Genomic DNA, 20,790 nt, shown 5'->3' with positions numbered 1-20,790 from the left:
TCGCCTGACATTTGTTTTTGTTGATGTCCAGCTCCCTTATGAGTATTTTAGAACAGATTACACAAGACCTAAGGCCCTAAAAGTGTCACATTTTACAACCAGTGAAAACGTATGCAAATTTAATTAAGTAAATTAGCCGGAGGGGAACTTGCGAAGAAATTCTTGGGGGCAGCTAAGGGGAAAATGTTGGTCGTCTATTAATCCACAGTTACCACAATAAATTAGTAGCCGTCTTCTGCGCCTCCATTTCAAAGCGAAAGCCTCGGCCGGAGCTTGCTTTGTAGCTGTGGGAACATCTCCACAGAGGTCACCATGGGGATCTCAGACCGAACACCTGCCAATAGTCTGTTTTTCCTGGGAAACTTTTTTTTTTTTTTCTGGTCGGGAGTCAGAACATTTCTGAGGTTTGGAACAGTTACACACGTTTCCTGTCCATGTAAAAATAGAAACGTTATACCTTTAACATTAACTGCTGGCATTGGGAAACGGAGTTGGGAATTAGCTATTAGGGGGATACCCTTTTTAAAAAAGCAGGTGATCGTGCTCCTGTAACTCTTCCTTACTAACTATATTCTTTACCCAAGTTCAAAATGCTTTCATTAGCCTACAAAAAATGAAAGAAAATGAAAAGAAACAGTGTTAGAAGGATTAGAATGTGTTTTTGCTCCCTTGTAAAAACAAAAAACGAGCACATTCTTCAATCGCAGCAAAAGCATATGCCACTTTCTCAGTGTTGATCCAGCAGAAACTCTGCCCCCCAGAAAGAGAGTAGGTAGATTACATCACTCCCTTTTCAGTGGGACTTTAAGTCTGAGTTTAGTCATACACATGACAAAGCTGTGGTTGGCGTTAAATAGCTGTCCATCAAGTACTTTTCTCTCCAGGGCTGGGGTAGGTTATGGGCCTGTGGCTGCAAGAAGCTTAATTGCCCTGGCAGAACTCAACAAAAAGAGCCTGAAAGTGGTCAATCAAAACAAAACATCACACTGCCCCCTATTGGTAAACCCTTGTAATCACATGTAATCTCAAAATAGGGAAAATACTTTATTGTATATGATTCAATATTTATGAGGCACTTCTTTCATTGGTTTGAAGGATCATTTCAAAATGAGTGCACCAAGATGATGTGGCAGTTGGAAAATGCATGTCCATTAAAATGTTTTTTTCACTTGTTCTTTTTCTTTTTAGCTACAGGCTTTTCTGAAGCACCATTAATGTCATTTGCTTCATCAGACTCCTTCCTTTTCCTGTTGCTTTTGTCACTAAGGTAACCACTGGAGTCACTACCAGGAAGTTCTGTGACGGGTACCATCTCATCCACCTCCATCTTCATCTCCTGACTCTTGTTCTTGTTCTTCTTCTTCTTCTTCTTCTTCTCCTCAACATGACCATTTGAGTTCAGGTCAGTGAGCTCTGTGTCAACACTGCTGTCTAGCTGGGCATTGGAGTCCTCTTGTGCCTCTTCGTCTTTGCTTTTGTCTTTTTTCTTCTTTTTCTTTTGCGTTTGTACGCCACCGACCCCATCCAGTGCAGCCTGGGCGCCAGTGCGGTCAGCTGGCGTTGTGAGTTCTGCTGCCGCATCATCTATGACAGCATCAGTTTGCTTTAGCTTCTCCTCACACCTGCAGAGTGGAGGAAACATTAGTGGGAGTGAATCGGCCAAACAGAGCAGTATTATTTCTAGGGCTGCAAAACTCAAATGATACATTTTAAAGTTTAAAGGGGGGGGGGGGGAGGGGGCAGTGTTTCCCATACATTGACTTATTAGTGGCGGCCCACCACAATATCAACATTGACCACCACACAATGATTTTCCTGGTTGCACTAAATTGTGCTTAAATCGGGTTAGAATCATAACCTAATAATAATCTGATTCCAGCTTCTTAAATGAGTATTTTCTGTTGTATTCATGCTCTGTGATAGTAAACTTTAGATATTTTGTGTGTGAACAAGGCTTTTGGGGAAGTTTGAGAAACACCGACATTTTAACATTATTTTTGTACATTTTATAGACCAAACAACTAATCAATAAAGAAAATAAGCAACAGATTAATCGATTATGAAAATCATCATACAGTTGCAATCCCAATCTTCAAGATGTAAGAACACAGAATAGAGGCCACCACTGGTCACTCACTGGCTACCCTAACGTTCGGGCCATCATTTCGATGCCCCTTAAATCTCCAGTGTTCTTTTTTAAAATTAAATACCAGGCATCACTGCATGTCATGCGCCATCTCTACTCTCTAACGCAGTGTTTCTCAAACTTTTTCAGACCACCTCACTTATTGTCTTTGCACCTTGCTTATTGTGTCAGAGGATTCATATAATTTAAACTAGCATAGTTTACATATAGGCAGTGTTGCAGAACTGTTTGGATTTACATACAAGTTGGTTCAATATTGCGCACAACTCATCTATATTATATTTTACCACGTCTGCTCGCGGACCACACTGCTCCAACGTCTTGCTCTGATAGCATCACATCTTATACAGTTAGTTAACATGAACACCTCAAGCTGTAAGCTTAAAGCAGAGGGGTGCACCACGTAGGCTAGTAGACCTGTTTGACAGCTCGCCTAAGCCAATATGTCAAGTAGCCTACTTTAAAACAAGATCACAAGCGGTTGTCAAAATCTAGGACTCTAGCTCCTGTTAACCATGTCATTTGTATGAATGGTGTCAGGCCTACTGTCATCAGGTCACGCCGATTTTGGAGTCTAAAAAAAACCATCTAAATGGTTTTGGATTCTGTTGCCACTCCTATGTGAGTGATGGTCTCAGCCTAGCCACCCCTATAAGACATTTCTGGCTCTGCCACGGCACAGAATCCAGGTGCCTTGGCAATGAAGTAAAGCCAAGTGTAACTAAAGTGCACACACATGCATAAACTGACCAAGAGAGAACATAACCTACATTGAGAAGTGATATTTTCAATGGCATTCTTCCACAGGAAATAACTTTTTACAAGCTGGATATGCAATCTTGATACATATGATGTTACTCAAAAGTATATTTCGCTAACTTGGTTTTGTTTGTAGCTCTCAAGATTTTCAACTGTCAGATTGTCAATGCACTTTAAAACAAAGTTATTAAGCAATTTTCCACTTTTTGAGCAACTACTTTTGATATCTATTATTTGATAATAAGTCAAGTGACGGACAGATAGCCACCCAAGGTTATGTAATGAAATTATTATGAAGTTATGTGATCCAAAACGGAACACCCAACAACAACGCAAGAAAAGCTTTCAAAGCCTGATGACATGAAATAGGAGCAAAAGGCAACAGTTACCTTGGCAGCAAGCTTTGCTTGTCTACATGCCACTTAGGTAGTTAACCTTCTAGTTTTAGACTAAACCAGTGGTTATCAAACTGGGGGTCGCAAAATGATTTGCAGTTTGGATTGAAGACATTTTTGTAAAGGTTTTTAGTCAAAGGCTGCCATTGCTTCTGCTTCCAATGCCAGAATTCCACTTCCAATTCACATTCTTTGGGTCAGGATCTAACAATGTGTATTCCAAATGAAGTTGGCCGCTACAGAAAGCTTTCATTTGACCAATTCATGATGAGAATTTTCTTTTATTCATTTAGCAAATGCTTTTATCCAAAGCGACTTGCAAAAATTAGGAATAAATCAAGTTGAAGTTAATTTGTGTAGGGATACGTTATCCCTACGGTTCTTTTCAAATGTAACGTATAACTGAACATTCCAGCGGGCGTCTGGAATACCTCCTAGGTCCAATCGGCCAAAACGGGGCTGCCAGAGCGTATTTTGCAGCTCAAGTTGGTGGCAGTGTGTACAGTTACGCTCCTCTACAGAAACAGAAAATTCTAATTTAGCCTCACCAGGACTTATCAAGTCTGCCACGAATGAGAAGGACCCCCGCAGCATCTGAATCCAACTGGAACACCTCAAACTCCAGACTTCCTCCAATGGCCAACCCAGAATATCGCCACATCTCCGAGGTCATCTCTTTGGGCTTGAGGATTGAGGCATTGAAACAGCTGTGCACCAAGCAGCCCACATGTGTCAGGCCAATCTTGTTGATCACTCCCTGTTTGAGAGATGATGAAGGTGAGAGAAAATTGAGAGAAGATTACTCATATCACTACAACCAATGTTCGGATCAAACTCGATGCCACAGTTTGTGTCAGTACAAAAAATGGTGCTTCCACATATTCACATATCTTACCTCAAGCTTTTGCCCTTTCTTGGGTTTAAAGACGACAAACGAAGCTTCGATGTTCAAGTGAATGTATCCTTGGTCGTCGAATATGTCCCCAAGTTGTCCCAATAGCTTTATGTTGTCAAAAGCAAGAGGTACTCCCTTCAACCTGGAATTAAATATGGAGAAGACAGAGCAAACTCGTCAGGAACTATGCAAACCTTTTAAACAAATATCTGTCGACAGCAACCAACATAGGTCGACTCTCGCCTGACATTCTACATTAAGAAACATGGAGCAAAACATATGGCATAAAGTATCTATCTAATATCACCACTTTTTCAGGACTGAAAACTGGCCACGGTCACTTTCAACAACACAAATTTAGGTTAGGTCAGGTTGTGTTGGAGCTAACGCTAGTTGTCATTACGGTCCACAGCAAACATTAGTTATAGACATCAAGAATGCTTAACCATTGTTCAAATTTGTCTTACTTTTCGCAATACTTCAGAAGCTCTGCGTTTAGTTCCTCCTGTATCCCCGTCTTCTTCTTTTTCAAATACATAGGTGGCAGGGCAACGTGTCTTCTGTGTGTGTCGAGCACCAGGCAAGAGTATGGGGTATTAACAAGTTTGCAGGCATCTGCGAAAGTTGGTATCAAACAGGTAATATCGGCTCTGTCTTTAAACGCACTGGGTGTATTGTTCAAGGGAACTGACTGCGCCGATGTAGATATTTCTGTTGACATTTTTGCATGCTTGGGATTATCTTCCTCATGCTGCAAGTTTGCCATGCTGCCGTAAAGTAGGAAGCAAATCGAGTTAGACTGTCGTACAATATGTAAGGACAAACGCTCGGAAACAAGACATGGGCATTACCGCCATCGTGTGGAATGGAGGGTAATAGACAGGCTTAAGAGAGAGGCTTAATTAGTTTGTGTTAAAATCTACATTTTATGACAACGCATAAAAAACAAATGTAGGCTAGGCCTATAATTCCTAAGAACACTCTTGGTTAGATGTAAAAGACTAGACTGACTTTAAATGATAAAGTATATTGAAATAAGTTATAGAAGACACGGCTTAAAAAGTAGTCTGGTGTAATAATTATGCCTTAGTGTCATAAATTAAATATTAGCCTGGCTCCACCAACCAGTTGCTGTCAACTCAGTTTTTATTCAATTAAATTTAGGTCTGGTCAGGCTATAAATATGATCACAGGCGGTGATCATAGGGGTCCAGGCACACCACACAGCTTGCCTTGAATGATAAGGATGACATGGATGTTTTTCCTTTGCATTGTTGAATAAGGTGAGTTCAGTGGATGGCCACAAAACTATTGTGAACCTAAAACTCAATTGTTTCCTTCTTCATGGCACTCAGAGGTATAGAGATAGACTGGGAAGCAGGGATAACATACAGTATGTATCTCCTCTCATAATCCTAATCATCAGTTTATTCATATAAAGATATCTCATAGAGCTTATCTTACTCCTAGAGTCAGACACCTAATCGGCCAAGCTCCACATCCATTTTGTGTTTTGTGCTCACAAAATGCTTTGGGAACTTTTATGCATATAATGTGGGACTGCCCTAAGATTTATGATTTTTGGAATAAGGTGTTATAGTCATTGTCTGATCTCATTGATGGATCCTGGCTTATGGATCCTGTCTTACACCTTCTCAATGATGACTCTAAACTTGAATGCATGAATGAAAGGTCTAGAAAAATGTGGTTAGCTGGTCTAACAGCAGCCAAAAAGACCATTGTTCAAGTTTGGGTTCCACCCCACAACTTAGCCCATAAGCATTGGCTGAATACATTCTTAGAGATTCTTTTTCTTGAACTTTCTTCTGCCAGATTAATGACGCTACTCCTCGGACAATACAAACTTGGAGAAATGGAATTACCAGAGTTCAAGACATTTTACTGTAGAGTGGACTACAGAAGTGGACTGTTCTATACTGACTGTGCTACGTTGATAGTTGTGTTGTATCCCATGTGGTAGGGGTGGGGGGTATGTTTGGGTTTGTGTATCTGGATTGTAACAATGCCTTTCATATATGTTGTTACCCACCAAATACAATAAAAAGTGAGTACAAAAAAAAAAAGGTTTCCTCCTTCATATGCAAATCTCAGACACTAAAGTGACCACTAAAAAACGGTCTCAAATACAGACTGTGACGCAAACCATTATTTCCCCGAAAAAAATATCAAGATTGGATCTCCTTATTTGGGCAAAGATGGCTGCCTTTTTGTAGACGAACTTCAGAGGTCAAGGCTACTAATCAGTGTAAAACTCACTTAATTATTTGTGGGCGCCAGATAAGCACAAGGGGGTGCCAGATATCTGCTAAAATGCCATTATCCTCATGCAGCCTCATTAAAGGAATGGGCTTGTAAAATAATAGCATGAGCGTGTTTTGACAGACCTTCTGACAGAACATCAGAGAACAAGGTAAAATCCTTCATCATCCATTTGATGTCCTTTTTAATCTTTTCACCAGGTGAAAGAGTGGGCCCCTATCAATGTACTTTTGGAAATGGTGGCCAATTGTTATCAAATGAATGCACATGAAGTTTAAAGTAGCAGTGGTTCTTGAGGAACCGCCACGCATCAGTGATAACACCACTTTGAATTTAGGAAGAACCTGGAATTTTAACCTAACTGTTTGTGGAACACAGGAACCCAACTGTTGCAGTGTGTGGGGGAAACAGTGACAACAACATACAACTGTCTTAGGTTCATCACCTCATCAATGGTAGTATTCTCAGGTCATCTTGATTATTGTTTTCAGGCCATCTTTAGTGGCTAATACATTCCACATGTTTTCATTTGTAGTGTTGCATTCTGGCCATCTTCACTATTATGTTCCTTATATCATCTTTAGTAATGTACTCAGGTTGTCAATGGTCATATTGTCCTGCCTTCGATCATCACTGGATTGTTTTCATCAGATCATCATCAGTAGAGATAGGATAAGATGGTTGTGTGTAGCCTTCGTAACAACTTTTACATAGAAGTAGTAAGCAAGACTGATACAGCTAACTAGATAAATAAAAACAAACCAAAGGAATTTAAAAGACAATTGAGGCAATCTATTGCCATATATTGGCATGATTCATTACTTATGAAATATATTTGATTGACCATTTTATAAACACACCTTCACATATTCTGATTCAATGCACTGCCATACAGTATTTTAATATTCATGTTTCAGTTTCTGTCTTTGAGAATATTTTCTGAATAGTTTAGCACTATTACTACCAGTGATCTTTCAAATAATTTCTCCTCCACTTTCTCTAATTCTGACAAGGAATATGCTTCGTTTGGCTGTATGCATGGCATGGCAGTATCTGTTAAAGGTCATCTGGACTGGAGTCCAGTTTGCATGTTTCTGCGGACCGAGCGCTCTTCCTGCCAGCAGCGTGCAGATAAATAACGACATGCTCTCTGAGTCAGCGCAAGCCTCCTACCGTTTCTGCTATTGCGGACGTAAGCAGCATACAACTTCGAAAGAAGAAGAAGAAAAAACGAACACATGCCGTCAGTCGGGATCAAATGAGGAAATGAACTTTAGTGGAAATCAGCCAAATCTGAAAAAATGGGGGAAATGTGAGAAATAAGTGTCTGTGTGTGCATGAGAGAGAGAGAGGGAGGAGAGGATGTATTTGTCTGTGCTGGTCTGAGAGAGAGTATGTGTGTGTGTGTGTGTGTGAGAACATGCATTTGTGTGTGTGTGTGCGTGTGTATGTGTGTGTGCATAGGTGACTGTGCATGCGTATGTGCACAAGTGTGTGTGTGTGTGTATGTCTGTCAAAACTGTGACATAAATATTCCCATACACATTTCTTTTGTTTTATTTTGTTTTCATATGAAGCCTCTATATAAAAATATTGTAAATTCATAAATGGATTTTTTCTTCATGTACAAGCATTGTACAATGTGCTGCAAGATTTAGATAAACGCATTCAATGTTCCGTACAATATCAGGGTAGCTATTTCAGATTCAACATTCCCTTCATCTATGGTCAGGAATGATAGACAATTAAAGGATGAGGGAGAATATCAGTTTACATACAAGAGGAGGTAAAGAGACTTTGAAAGGAGAGGTAGAGAGGGACTCAAGATCTTGATAGATAAATAGACCGAGTGAAAGAGAGAGAGAGAGACTGATGGATACAGAGTGAGAGAAAGAGAGAGAGAAAGAGAGAGAGAGAGACTGATGGATACAGAGTGAGAGAAAGAGAGAGAGAGAAAGAGAGAGAGAGCGAGGTGTGAACAGTTTGCATGCTTGTATTGTGCTAGATTATGCTCGATTTCATACAGGAGACCAATTGACTGCCTTGGCCAAAGAGGTCACCAAGCAACTAGACCCTCCCCAATCAATGGTCCATCCATTGGCAAGGTACTTTCAAGGTCCTGCTATCATCCTAAAACCTGACACATCATTCCACAAGTCAGCATTGTGAAAGGGTCACTAATAGCTCTCCTCCGTGGAAGTTGTACATTTCCCTCATCCCTGATTTTGCAGCCCAGGGTCTGTTGAAACGCCATGTTGAAACACCGGTATGTCCACGGCACGACTTCAGTGATGTAACAATGGGTTTTCCACATTGTCATGGTGACCCACTCCGTCCATTGTAGGAAATCTGTGGGATCCCATTACTCGAGTTGTCTAGGGTTTCCTGCTAAAAAGAGAAAGAAGAAAAAATTGAACTATGATGACCAGATGTTTATGTCTCGATTTCAGTTGTGCTTTATGGCATAATAATTAGCTGGCTCAGCTTCAAAAGGATGTTTTTAGAATTCCAGTTTTGCAAACTAAGTAATTAGTATGATGACTGGACGTACTGATGGTATTATGAATCATGTAGATTCCAGAAAATGCTGATAAATGCAAACAGCAGAATTGGGAAACATGAACAGAATCCCTGACCACATATGGTCATTGATGCTCAGTGATTATGGTACCATCAAACGATGTGACTTGCATGTCATGAGTTCAATGATGGTTAAGACACAAGGGCTATGTTTGGCTACGTAGTCAATAAAATACTGTGTGTCTACAACTGAGTCTTGCATTTTAAGGCAACTGAACATTGACACAATGGGTACCATTTATACTGTTCCTTGGAATAAAAAGCCTGTGCATCAATAGGAGCCATGTTTGTCCCCTCAAAGCCAATTACAGTGTGTTTTAAGTTTTCTTTTTTTCTTTACTTTTTAAACTATTCTTTGACTATTGGCCTTATGGACCCTTTCAACAATAACAACAAAAACAATGCTTGAACATTCTATTTGGTTCCCAATCTACTTCCTCTGCATTAAGATAACATATGGAATGTTAAAACGGAAGTCTTGTGGGGCCAACTATGATGCTGATAATGGAACTCTCTTGAAAGGGTCCATATGCTTTTATCAGCTATTGCTTTTGTTTACGTAAAGCACATTGAATGACCTCTGCCTATGAAATGCGCTACATAAATAAACTTGATTTGACTTGACTTGACTTCACACAAGTTGTAGTGCCTTTGGAAGCACGATGGTGGTTCTCCTCACTGTTCTGGCCCATAAGTACACTCTTAAAAACAAATGTGTTGGAAACAACACACACTGTTATTTTCAACACATACTCTGTACACTCTTGAAACGTATAACAAACGCAATGTGTTGAAAACAACACAAACTGCGTTGTCCCTATCTGGGCATATAGATGTGTTTTTTTCAACACATTTGTTTTAAGAGTGTATAATCCTGCAGCATTCCCCTGACTATGTCTGTGTACTTTGTATTCATTCCTCCTTTAACTTGCTTTAGAGCGCCACAGATTCTACACAGAAATGTTCACACTAGAGGAAGCCTTGAGGACAAGCAGGATTCTTTGAGACTGAGAAAAAGGGTATGTGTTGTGCAGCTGAGCACTAAGACCAATGTTATACGTTTGGCGTCAACTAGAATCTGAGTGGCGTTATTTCATCATCAGATAGTGTGTATAGCTTTCTATGAACATCTGTGTACCCTACCCATGTTTGTGACAGCGCTACAACGGTGCTACACTACAAGGGCACCGATTGCACATGGAACAACTTCAAGAAGGTGGAATAAGAATAACTATGTGTCTGTGGTGAGCACCATGTGTGCGTCCTCAAGCAAGTATAACCAAAGCCTATGACAGGGCTCTATAGGAAAGCCTTCATCTTAAAGGGGAACCCCACCGTTTTTAGAGCCCTGTCATTCGAGGTCACCAAGTGCTGTCAGTAGCGACGAGAAGGGAGCACACTTTTGAAATTGAAAGTGGCTGTGGCGAACGGTAATAGCAACGCCTGCAAACATAAAAAATTACAATCGGAAGAATGTGTCAATTTATTTACAGTAAAGGTAGGACTACAGTACATACACAGCTTCCTGACTGTCAATGCTGATTATTGTCAGTTTGTAAAGTTTAGCCGTAGTAGGAAGTAACATTAGGTACCCCTGTGTAACGGAGGCGAACTGAGCGAGCATGTTGGGTTGCCTGTGTAAATCCTCACACCCCTAACCTTAAGAACACTTCTAACCACTGAGATGGAAGCCTGGGCTTTTAGCTCAGTGGTTAGAGCATTCGACTCCCATGCCGGTGTGTGTCGAGGTGGCGGGTTCGAGGGCCGTGAGTGGCAGACGAATAACGACCTCTGTTACACCTGATCAATGTGATTGGTTAGGCTGGACCAATGATTTCAAAGTGAATGCTATGTGAGTCACTATGCTAGTGTTGGAAAGGCTTACCAATCGTGAGTGTCCAGACTCTATTCACAAAGTGAATGCTCTTAACCAGGCGAACAAAGCTATGCTGTGGGGGCAGATTTTAGACTGTGTTTGTGCTTACAAGTGCTGTGCCACATGAAAAGGACCCGTACAAGACACCACCTAGAATTTTAGAACCTTGAATTGTTGCGGAACGGAATCTTATGTTAGAATGCTCTATGTACAAACAGCCGGAGTTCCCCTATAGTTCCCCTATGTTGAATTCAATGAACCCAGATATTCTTTAGAACATTAATTTTCCAACATTCCCATCACACCAGTGTGACGGTACACCTTTAAGGGATAAAAGTGCCAGGATTATGCAGCTCTGCAGCTTTCTGCAATTTACTTTCATGGCCAAATGATGGTCATAAATGAGCACCTACTCACTTTTAAATGCTGAGCACTACCCTGATATCCATCCACTGACATACAGATCCTCTTCTCTGTGTGTGCAATAACCCAATCTGATACCGTTAGCCTATCTTAGCCTATTTAATGAACTGAAAGCGGGTTAGACCAGTTAGCCTATAGCTATCCTATAGCTAAAATGGGACCAATAGACTAAAGTTGGCGTGTTCCTTTATCTTCCAGATCCTTAATGCCTGCCATCAGCCTCGCTCACTCGCTCACACACATCCCACACTCTTTCTCTCTCTTTCTCTTTCTCTCTCTCTCTCTCTCCATCCCTCCCATCACCCTCCCTCACTCCGCATGCTAGAATCCCTCTGTCTCTCTCTCTCTCCATCCCTCCCATCACCCTCCCTCACTCCGCATGCTAGAGTCCCTCTCTCTCTCTCTCTCCCTCTCTCTCTCCAACCCTCCCATCAACCTCCCTGACTCCACATCCCAGTCTCTTTCTCTCTCTCTCTCTCTCTCTCTCTCTCTCTCTCTCGCTTTCTCTCTCTCTCTTTCTCTCTCCATCCCTCGCTCCCGAGGCCTCACCTTCTCGGTCATCTCGTGGGAGTGGTGCAGCGAGTGCTCGCGCTCCAGGAACATCCTCTGCTGCTCGGTGCTGGCCAGTCGGCAGGTGAGCCAGGTGCTCAGAGTGCAGCTGCTGATGCCCAGGCAGGTCAGGGTCATGGCCGCCATGTGCAGCGAGGGCAGCGAGCCCGGCCGCTTCACCGCACGCACAAACTGGAAGTTCAGGATGCCGCCGATCAGCCCGCAGATGCAGCAGGCGGAGAAGAGGATCATCTGAAGAGGACATTGTTTTAATGGCATTTATTATTTTAGCCCTGGGACGAAACTTTGAGTTGAATATGGGGGGAGGGGGGTGTACTTCAAAATGTCAACCAGAGTCTGCACAGAAAGTGCTTCTTGTCACCAGAGCATACACAAAAAATCACCCAGGTGAATCTACCTGGAACTGACGATGTTTGATTAAGTCTCCCTGATTTGTCTTGCTCCTTCTGAGGTACAGCACATGGTGGAGGTCTTTGATCAATCTAAGGGGCCTCTGGGTAAAACCCATGACTGACATACTAATAGACACTTTCATCCATAGTGACTGGCTGCACAGTAAGGGTACTTCTTTTTGCTTCTTTGATTAGCTAGTATGCTCCAGGGGTACTGCACCCGTGCTACCACCTTGCTCAGGGATGGAGATGCAGACTGGATGGAGACTAGACTGGAAGACCCCCCCCCCCACACACACACACACACACATCCACACACACACACACACACACACACACACACACACACACACACACACACTGCCTAAAATCATCAGTGGCACTCTTGACTAGCAGAAACTCCCCTGATGCAGAAAGTCAAACGCTAAATTAGACTGATACCAATTTGGTTTATGGCTGGACTCCAGCCATGCCATACATGATACTCAGTACAACTTTTTGAGAGAGTGTCGATGAGCGATGTTGTTTGGGCAGTGGGTGTGTAACAGTAGCTAGCTGCTACGTAGCTGTGCAGTACTGTATGTAAACCTCCCTCCCGAGTCCCGACGCCTTAAGAGACATGCTAATGACAAAACTAGCAGCCTGGGCTTTTAGCTCAATCCAAGGTGCTGCATGTTGCGGGCCCGAGGCTGAGCAGGGCTGAGCAGCGTGGTCAACACAACGCAGGTGCTTTCCCATTGATGTTGGCCGACAAATCTTTATAGAGAGTGCTTTAATCGTCCGTGGGCAGCTTATCCACGATCATCCAATCAGAACATTAGGAAATGGTCATGTGACTGCACCGAAACACTGCTCAAAAAGTCGCTCCACAAATGTAACATCACCTGTGGAGAGTAAAGGGCCAGGGGCCTCTGGGGACCCAACAGAGAGCCCTTGGGCTACATGAATAATGAAGTGAGGTGAACGAGAGAGTAGGAGAGAGAGAGAGAGAGGGAGTGGGAGAGAGAGAGGGGGAGAGAGGGAGAGAGAGAGAGTGGGAGAGAGGGAGAGAGAGAGAAAGACAGGAGTGCAGTGATAATAAATGAAGTGAGGTGAACGAGAGAGTGGGAGAGAGAGAGGGGGAGAGAGACAGAGAGAGTGGGAGAGAGAGAGAGTGGGAGAGAGGGAGAGAGAGAGAGAAAGACAGAGAGGAGTGCACTGATAATAAATGAAGTGAGGTGACCGAGAGAGTGGGAGAGAGAGAGAGAGGGAGAGAGAGAGGGGGAGAGAGGGAGAGAGAGAGAAAGACAGAGAGGAGTGCAGAACCGCCTTCCTCTCATTCCCTGGTGTCCCCCAAAAATAACATCCCTGTGTCCTGCACAAGCACGACCTAGTGCGTCCAGAGACATGTCGTCTTGACACCGCCATGCGTTGGAACCCTCAGCCACACGGGGGTTGCATCACAGTCCCTTTTCCGTTTTCGGCGCCTGGCCTTGCATGCCCACACACATTCGCCACAAATCCAAAATAATGACCAGGTGATGTCCAAGTAGACGTGTGATTTCATTAGGTCTTCATGACGGGACGTTGTCAAAGGCCACACGAAATAATGGGAATCACCATGAAATCTGACAACACGTGGCCAAATTATATTACATCCCCTATTCTAGTTTCCGCATTAGACGTGATGTGATTTGGAACTGTGCTAACAGTAAATATCAGAGATCGCTTGGCAACTACCCCTGTGATGTTCGCTGCTCCTGACATGATTTTGCAAATTAAATCAGTGGGCTCCCTTGGGGGGAACACCAAAGACAGTGCTTCAGTCATTGCCCACCAACAGTATGGAAACAGTGATGCCCAATTATCAGGTTATATGGGTAAATTCAATCATCTTCATGAGAGAGAGAGAGAGAGAGAGAGAGAGAAATAAAGAGAAGGAGAGAAAAATAATGTACAAAAACAGTGTGAAGGAATGAGAGAGAGGATAGAGTGAAAGAAAGAGTGGGGAGTGTGGGGGGGTCAAATGAAAATTATGAAAAATAGATCAAGATAGAGCAAAATGAGACATAAGAGACGGAGCAAAATGAGACATAAGAGGAGTGAGAGAAATCAGTGAGAGAGAGAGAGGGAGGAGAGAGAGAGAGTGAGAGAGAGAAAGAGGGAGAGAGAGAGAGAGAGAGGGAGAGAAAGAGGGAGAGAGAGAGAGGGAGAGAGAGAGAGAGAGAGAGAGAGAGAGAGAGAGAGAGAGAGGGAAATTGGAAAGGGCAGATGGACACAGAGAGACAGACTGATCAGTGACAGAGATGGAAACAGACAGATGGGGGAAGACTGAGACTGAAGTTGGCAGAAAGAGAGAGAGGGGGGGGGCAGAGGGGGTAGGGAAAGAGGGAGGGAGTGAGACAGAGAGAGAGAGAGGAAGGGAGAGAGAAAAAAAGAGAGAAAGGGGTAAGAGGAGAGACAAACGAGGGAGACAGACAGTGGGGTGGGGGGCAGGGGGAGAGAGAGAAGGGAAGACAGAAAAAAAGAGGAAGAAAGGGAAAGCAGTGTGGTGAGAGAGAGGGGGGGAGAGGGGGAGGAAACTGAATACACAGAGAGGTAGACAGAGAGAAGGAAAGGGATTGAGAGAGATAGAGAAAGAGAGTCTGGATTGCAGAGTGAACAAGGGTGATGGGAGAGATGGAGAGAGAGAGAGAGAGAAAGAGATAGAGAGACTCTAGCATGCGGAGGAGAGAGAGAAAGAGATAAAGAGACTCTAGCATGCGGAGGAGAGAGAGAGAGAGAGATAGAGAGACTAGCATGCGGAGTGAGAGAGGGCGCGCGTTCTCTCAGGCCAGGTTTCACTTCACTATTGATTTGTCATTAACACTCTCCCCCGTGTCCCCTCCAGAGTCTCAGCTCGCGCTGCCTAATTGAATATCCTACCCCATGCAGAGTGCCGGGGAGCTCTGTCTACTGGAGCTCAATCCAGGAACGCCACATTCCCTCGCAATATCAAATGGATGTCTCGAGCGCATTCATGCAGTCATATTTCCGAATTATTCACAATGTAACGTCTACTCTCTCTGGTAATCCCTCATTGGTACACACACCATGTTGAACTGTGTCGGCTTGCGCTGTTCTTTACTGTTCTCTAGAAATGTTGAAAACAAGCCAGCACCAGCTGATTGCATCCATTTATTGATTTACACATGCCTAAAAAAAGCCTCAATGGTCTTCAAACAGTGCAGAGAAGTGTGGAGTGGTTTTAAGTTCACTGACCTGTCGGTACACCGTTTAACCTGGCTCTAGTTACGATCAAATCTGATATGGATTACAGTATTACTGTAATATGTTGAGAAGAGAAGAGAACCAATCAGAAAGGGAGAAACTTGTCTTAAGGAGACGTAACCATTTCTGACAGAGCAGCACACTTTCGCGTCGCTCTCGTCGACATTTCAAAAAACTTTAGTGACACATATAGAGCACGTATAAATAGTCGACAGCGGAAGTTTCTAGAACAGTGCATTTCTACTTACAACCAAGCCGGTTCTTTTCTTCGCACAGACCATCCCACACAGGCCACAGAGGAGGAACTAGGTTAGAGGACACAAATAAATACGCATTAAGTGTGTGTGTGTCTGTGTGTGTGTGTGTGTGTGTGTGTGTGTGTGTGCGTGAGTTTATGTGCGTGTGTCTGTGCGTGCATGTGTATGTGTGTGTGTGTGTGTGTGTGTGCATGCGTGTGTTTATGTGTGTGTGTCTGTGCGTGCGTGCATGTGCGTGTGTGTGTGTATGTGTGTGTGTGTGTGTGTGTGTGTGTAACACCAACAGGCCTCGATCTTAAAGTGGACTCATAGTGTCCCAGCAGGTGTGATGGAGGAAATAAACTGGGTCAATTTGTTGTTGTAAAATGTTGACAAAAAGAGAAACACAGATAAACAATCTGAGATAAAGCTGTGCAGTCTCTGCACTGTGGATCACTTGTATTGATTGCAGACGGTCTCCATACTGAAAGTATGAATGGACCATTTATACCGACAACCTGATAATATGATGACTACTACATGTTCACAAGTAAGCCACCTGCACACACTGGGAAGAATGCATTGTTATGTGACACCCCAGAATGCATTGGTACATTGTGTAGCTCCAAACTGTTAATGGCGATTGCTGCATAGCTATAAATAATTGATGACTTTCTTACTGGGAAAAGTTGTGTCAATGTATCAAGGCAGATGTGTACTGCGTGGACAAATATAAAATAGCATGTAAATAGCCATGGCAAGTCTAATCCTGATCCTTTGATCCTTTCCTGATCCTGCCTTTATTATGCGCCAGGTGGGGAAATGATTGAGATTTTCATTAGCCTTTGGGGAAAGCAATTTACATTATACAATTAATTTACAGACTGTGTAAAGACTAGTGTGAAAAATCCGGTTCTGAGGAAACAGTGACAGGCAGGCCTATTTATGCCAAACCACAAATCAGTCCTCCGAGTACGAGGAAATTAGAACCAGAAAATCTTGATTTCATGGTCTTGTCTGCGATGCGCGCGCAGCCAATAGGGGACGCAAGATAACGGAATTAGCTTTATACTGTCAACTGTAGATCATGTGTACCTTGCGAAGAGGCCTTGCGGGTCCTTAAGGTCACGGTATACGATGCCTGCTCTCTTTGCCTCGGGTTAACATCCTTCTGTATGCTGTGCATGAAGTAGACTAACCTATGTAACCTATGTGTAGATGTGGAACTAATGAGGAGGAATGCGGTAGGCTACTCTACAGACGACGGAGAAAGAGATGTTTACATTCTGAATGGCTCAATGCAGACAAGTGGAATCGAGACAATGAGACTGCATGAGAGGAAGGCGCGCGCCAACGGCAAAGTAGCTACTGTATACAGCTGCAGTATATTAGCGGGAGGATGCAATGCATTGATGTGACATTAAAAAATACCTGCAGTAGGGAAGGCTACTGAAGGAAGGACGGCGAATTATTTGCTAATGTGTATAATAATTATAAGTAGCCAACTGACTAACTAAAATTCAGCGGATAGCCTTCTATGCGCTTAACATGGCTGTTTGCTCACAAATCAAATAATTACACAAACTTGAAACTGATTTTTTTTTGTTAAATAGCAATTACATTCACAGTTGCATTGATATAACAACATCGATAGACGCAGGCTATGTCCTAAAAGGTTGATTGCCTAAGACCCACACGCAAATTAAACTTGCAGATTCAAATTAACTTTCAGAAGTGTGGAAAAATTAGCAACTCCTTTGAAAATATACTTATTCTACAAATGTAAAACTCCTACTTTATTTTATTATAGGTGTGTAGAAGTCTGAATACTTAGCCTACGTGAGCCTTCTTGGTTTATCAAAACAAAAGCAAAAAAACAAAACAAAACAAAACAAAACTGAAACGTACACACATCCCGCTCCACACCGGAGACGCGTCCCCTTGCTGCGTCTTCTGGTCGGGCCGTACCCGACTGATGCCCACCGCACCCAAGACGATGCTGGAGATACCCAGCCCTATCTCCAAAACAGAGAGAACCAGCAGACTCCAGATGATCTTCCGGCTGGTACACATCCTCGATCGGACATTGTTCCTGGCTACTGGAAAGAGTACAGGAGGACCCGCTCTACACCCACCGAGAGCGGTGTCGTTCAATCCATCCTTCGGCAGGAAAATTTTTGCTCAGGTTCCGGAGCGATTCGTCGTTAAAACTTAGCGCAGAGAGACTTGGCTGCTCTCCCCCCAGGAAAAAAAAGAGTTGGTCACTCTCACGTCAGAAGCGAGTGAGAAGAAGAGCCGCTGGACTTCTCGACAGCATGAATAGTCAGTGGTGTACGCCGCTGTCCGCGGTGCTTAAACACGTTAGGTCAGCCTTCCTCCGCGCCCCTTCTGCCCTCCCCTTGTCTGCGGTAACACAAGAGCTCGTAGTATTTATTCAATCAGCAGATATCCACGCATTCGGCGCATCCGCACTTTTGGAGCTCTGTTTCAAAGCGAGAGTGTTTGGTTACTTCTCCCATGTGACTTGGCCGCAGTTTGAGACTTTACTCTCCGCAGACAATAATAAGCCACCGTATCCACTCCGTGAAGGGTGTAAATGAAAAGCAAAGATGCATTTACACTTCCCTGAGTAGTTAATGCCACGATCCATTAATAGTGCTGTGCGCATAGATTGTTTGCAACATAATGCATCTCCAAGGCTCTGCATACAGTTTAAAGTCACTCCTACAGTGGGGATGTTGACCAGACGCCAGGAATAGTGATAGCGATGTCTCCGGTCTTACTGCGGGTGTCTGGAGGTGTGCTACAGGAACGGTGGCGCACGTTAGTGAGCACTCACTGGACTGAACAATTTGCCTGCGAGGAGCCACCGCCTCTATGCCTAACAGGAGCCTTGTTAAACGCTGACTAAGACCAATTTTATCCCCACTGTCGGTCAATTAGGCCTACATAACTATTGTCGAGCAGGGGAGAGAGAAAGCCGTTCATTCAGGACACCTTGTAGTTTTAGGGTGCAATTGTTTTCAGTGGATATGTACAATATGCACTTCTTGACATAACTACGTTTCTAAACAAAAGGACCAATGATGAAAGCATTTGGACTCTCCGTCCAAATAACCACGGAGATCTGTCTGAGCAACTTGTAATTGCTACAGTAAAGTCTGATGTCAGTGATGCTAACTCTTGATTGCCCGGTCCACACAGCTATTGCGTATTACTGTTCTGCAAAATTGAGTCCTCAATCTAACTTAATGTGGACTATACAGTATATTGAGGTCATTAAAAATGTGTTACTGACCTCTTATGGGGCCCACTTACGCAAATATTGTTTCAGGGATACAACTTTAATGCTTTAGTCATTTTGGTTTTTAGTACCTCCTAAACATTGGTATCATAAGGATGCTTCTGGAGAGGACAGCGGGGAGCTCCTTGATGGCTATATTTAGCACAGTATTCAGTGGTGTTATTAGCATCCAATGTTAATTGTTGGGTAGCGTAGACGTATTTCACACAACGTTGTGGTTGGGGTGGCGGAGTGGGCACTGCTGTTTCAGCAGAATAGCGTCTAAACCTTCTGCAATTCGTTTTTAATACTTCAGGGTTTTTCTGCATATTCAGGCCTTCCAAGAATACTAATATTTCTTTCCCATTAAACCAATTTCATGCCTTGTTTAGTGCAGCGCAAGTGCCCCCTAATTCATCCTCCCAAACAACTGTAGAGCTGGGCTATATAACACAGGGCCAGGCCCCAGGTTTGATATCGACCGGCTTCATTTCATGATGATCTCAAAAGTCTGGTGATAAATAACGGAGGCAGAATCTTGGAGGCAGGATGAGAGATTGTGAGCGATTTCAGTCTCGGGTATAATATGAGTGAGTCGGCAAAAGTTGTGGTGAGCAATCAGAGCAGTATACAACATTCCTGAAGAGTAACACATTAATGTCACACACACACACACACACACACAATAATGGAGGACTTGAACAAACATGTGATGGAATATACAGCTGTCTATCACTATGTCCACTTTCCAGTATACCCAGACGTAATAGGGGCTTTTGTCTGTGAGTTGGACTTTGATGGACAAATGGCCAGGAGCTGGCTGTGTAATTCCTCCGGAAGGTCTCACGACTGTCATTCATAAACACCAGATGTTGACCACTGACTAACAGACCAAGAGACGCCTCATAGATCTGGTCACGAGTGCTCTATATCTTTCTTTCTCTCTCTCTGTTTCTCTCTCTCTCTCTCTCTTTTACTCTTACTCACTCTGGGAAATTCAAAGGTCAGACCAGGTGAAAGACAAGATGTCAAAATTTGACAATGCTAAAAAGATTTTCCATAACCAATATTTTGCCACAAAGTCATAACTCCAATAAACAAATCTTCCGCTGGCGCGCCGGGGTCCGGTTCGCCCTGTCGGGACTTATTTTCCCATAATGACCGGCGTTCTATACATTATCCCTTACATAACAGATAGATAGATAGATAGATAGATACTTTATTGATCCCCAGGGGAAATTCAAGACATAACATAACATAACATAACATAACATAACATAACATAACATAACATAACATAACCAGACTGCAACTGAGATTGTGCATACAGTAACCACACACTAACTCATGATATGAATGAGTACCGAACACTCAAACTCCTTGGAGTTAAAGGACAACTGTGCAGACGAGCCAGAACACCTCTGAGGCTGTGGATCTGGGCGGAGATCTGTGGAGTAGCCCGCCACTTGGACACAGGCCGGGGACTGATCAGTCGCCCGGGCGAAGGTGATTAAAGACCCGAAACACCTGTTGACCTCGGGTTCATCACTGATGGCGTGTCTAAATTGCACCAGACGGTGTATATATATATTTTTTTTACATTTTGGAGGGGGGGGGGGGGGGCTTTTTGCATTTAATCCGATAGGACAGAGGAGTGACAGGAAGTGAGTGGGAGAGAAAGAGATGGGGTATGATGGGGTATTAGC

General features: G+C 43.3%; 2 protein-coding genes across 2 annotated transcripts; both read right to left on the bottom strand.

Annotated features, from left to right (window-relative positions):
* Positions 1 to 1,031: 1,031 nt before the first annotated feature.
* polr1f (RNA polymerase I subunit F) lies at positions 1,032 to 4,992 on the bottom strand. Its single transcript, XM_042077573.1, has 4 exons — positions 4,663 to 4,992; positions 4,196 to 4,337; positions 3,849 to 4,057; positions 1,032 to 1,622 (listed from the first exon to the last, which is right to left on the bottom strand). Exons 1-4 carry the CDS (start codon positions 4,959 to 4,961, stop codon positions 1,166 to 1,168), a joined length of 1,107 nt encoding a protein of 368 aa, XP_041933507.1. The 5' UTR covers positions 4,962 to 4,992; the 3' UTR covers positions 1,032 to 1,165.
* A 3,084-nt stretch (positions 4,993 to 8,076) lies between these two features.
* Positions 8,077 to 18,722, bottom strand: LOC121695727 (transmembrane protein 196). Its single transcript, XM_042076820.1, has 4 exons — positions 17,710 to 18,722; positions 15,814 to 15,870; positions 11,904 to 12,155; positions 8,077 to 8,863 (listed from the first exon to the last, which is right to left on the bottom strand). Exons 1-4 carry the CDS (start codon positions 17,872 to 17,874, stop codon positions 8,792 to 8,794), a joined length of 546 nt encoding a protein of 181 aa, XP_041932754.1. The 5' UTR covers positions 17,875 to 18,722; the 3' UTR covers positions 8,077 to 8,791.
* Positions 18,723 to 20,790: the final 2,068 nt, after the last annotated feature.

The sequence above is a fragment of the Alosa sapidissima genome, chromosome 21 (assembly GCF_018492685.1).
Source record: "Alosa sapidissima isolate fAloSap1 chromosome 21, fAloSap1.pri, whole genome shotgun sequence".
In the NCBI taxonomy this organism is placed as follows: domain Eukaryota; kingdom Metazoa; phylum Chordata; class Actinopteri; order Clupeiformes; family Clupeidae; genus Alosa; species Alosa sapidissima.
This window is presented reverse-complemented; position numbering and strand designations above follow the sequence as displayed.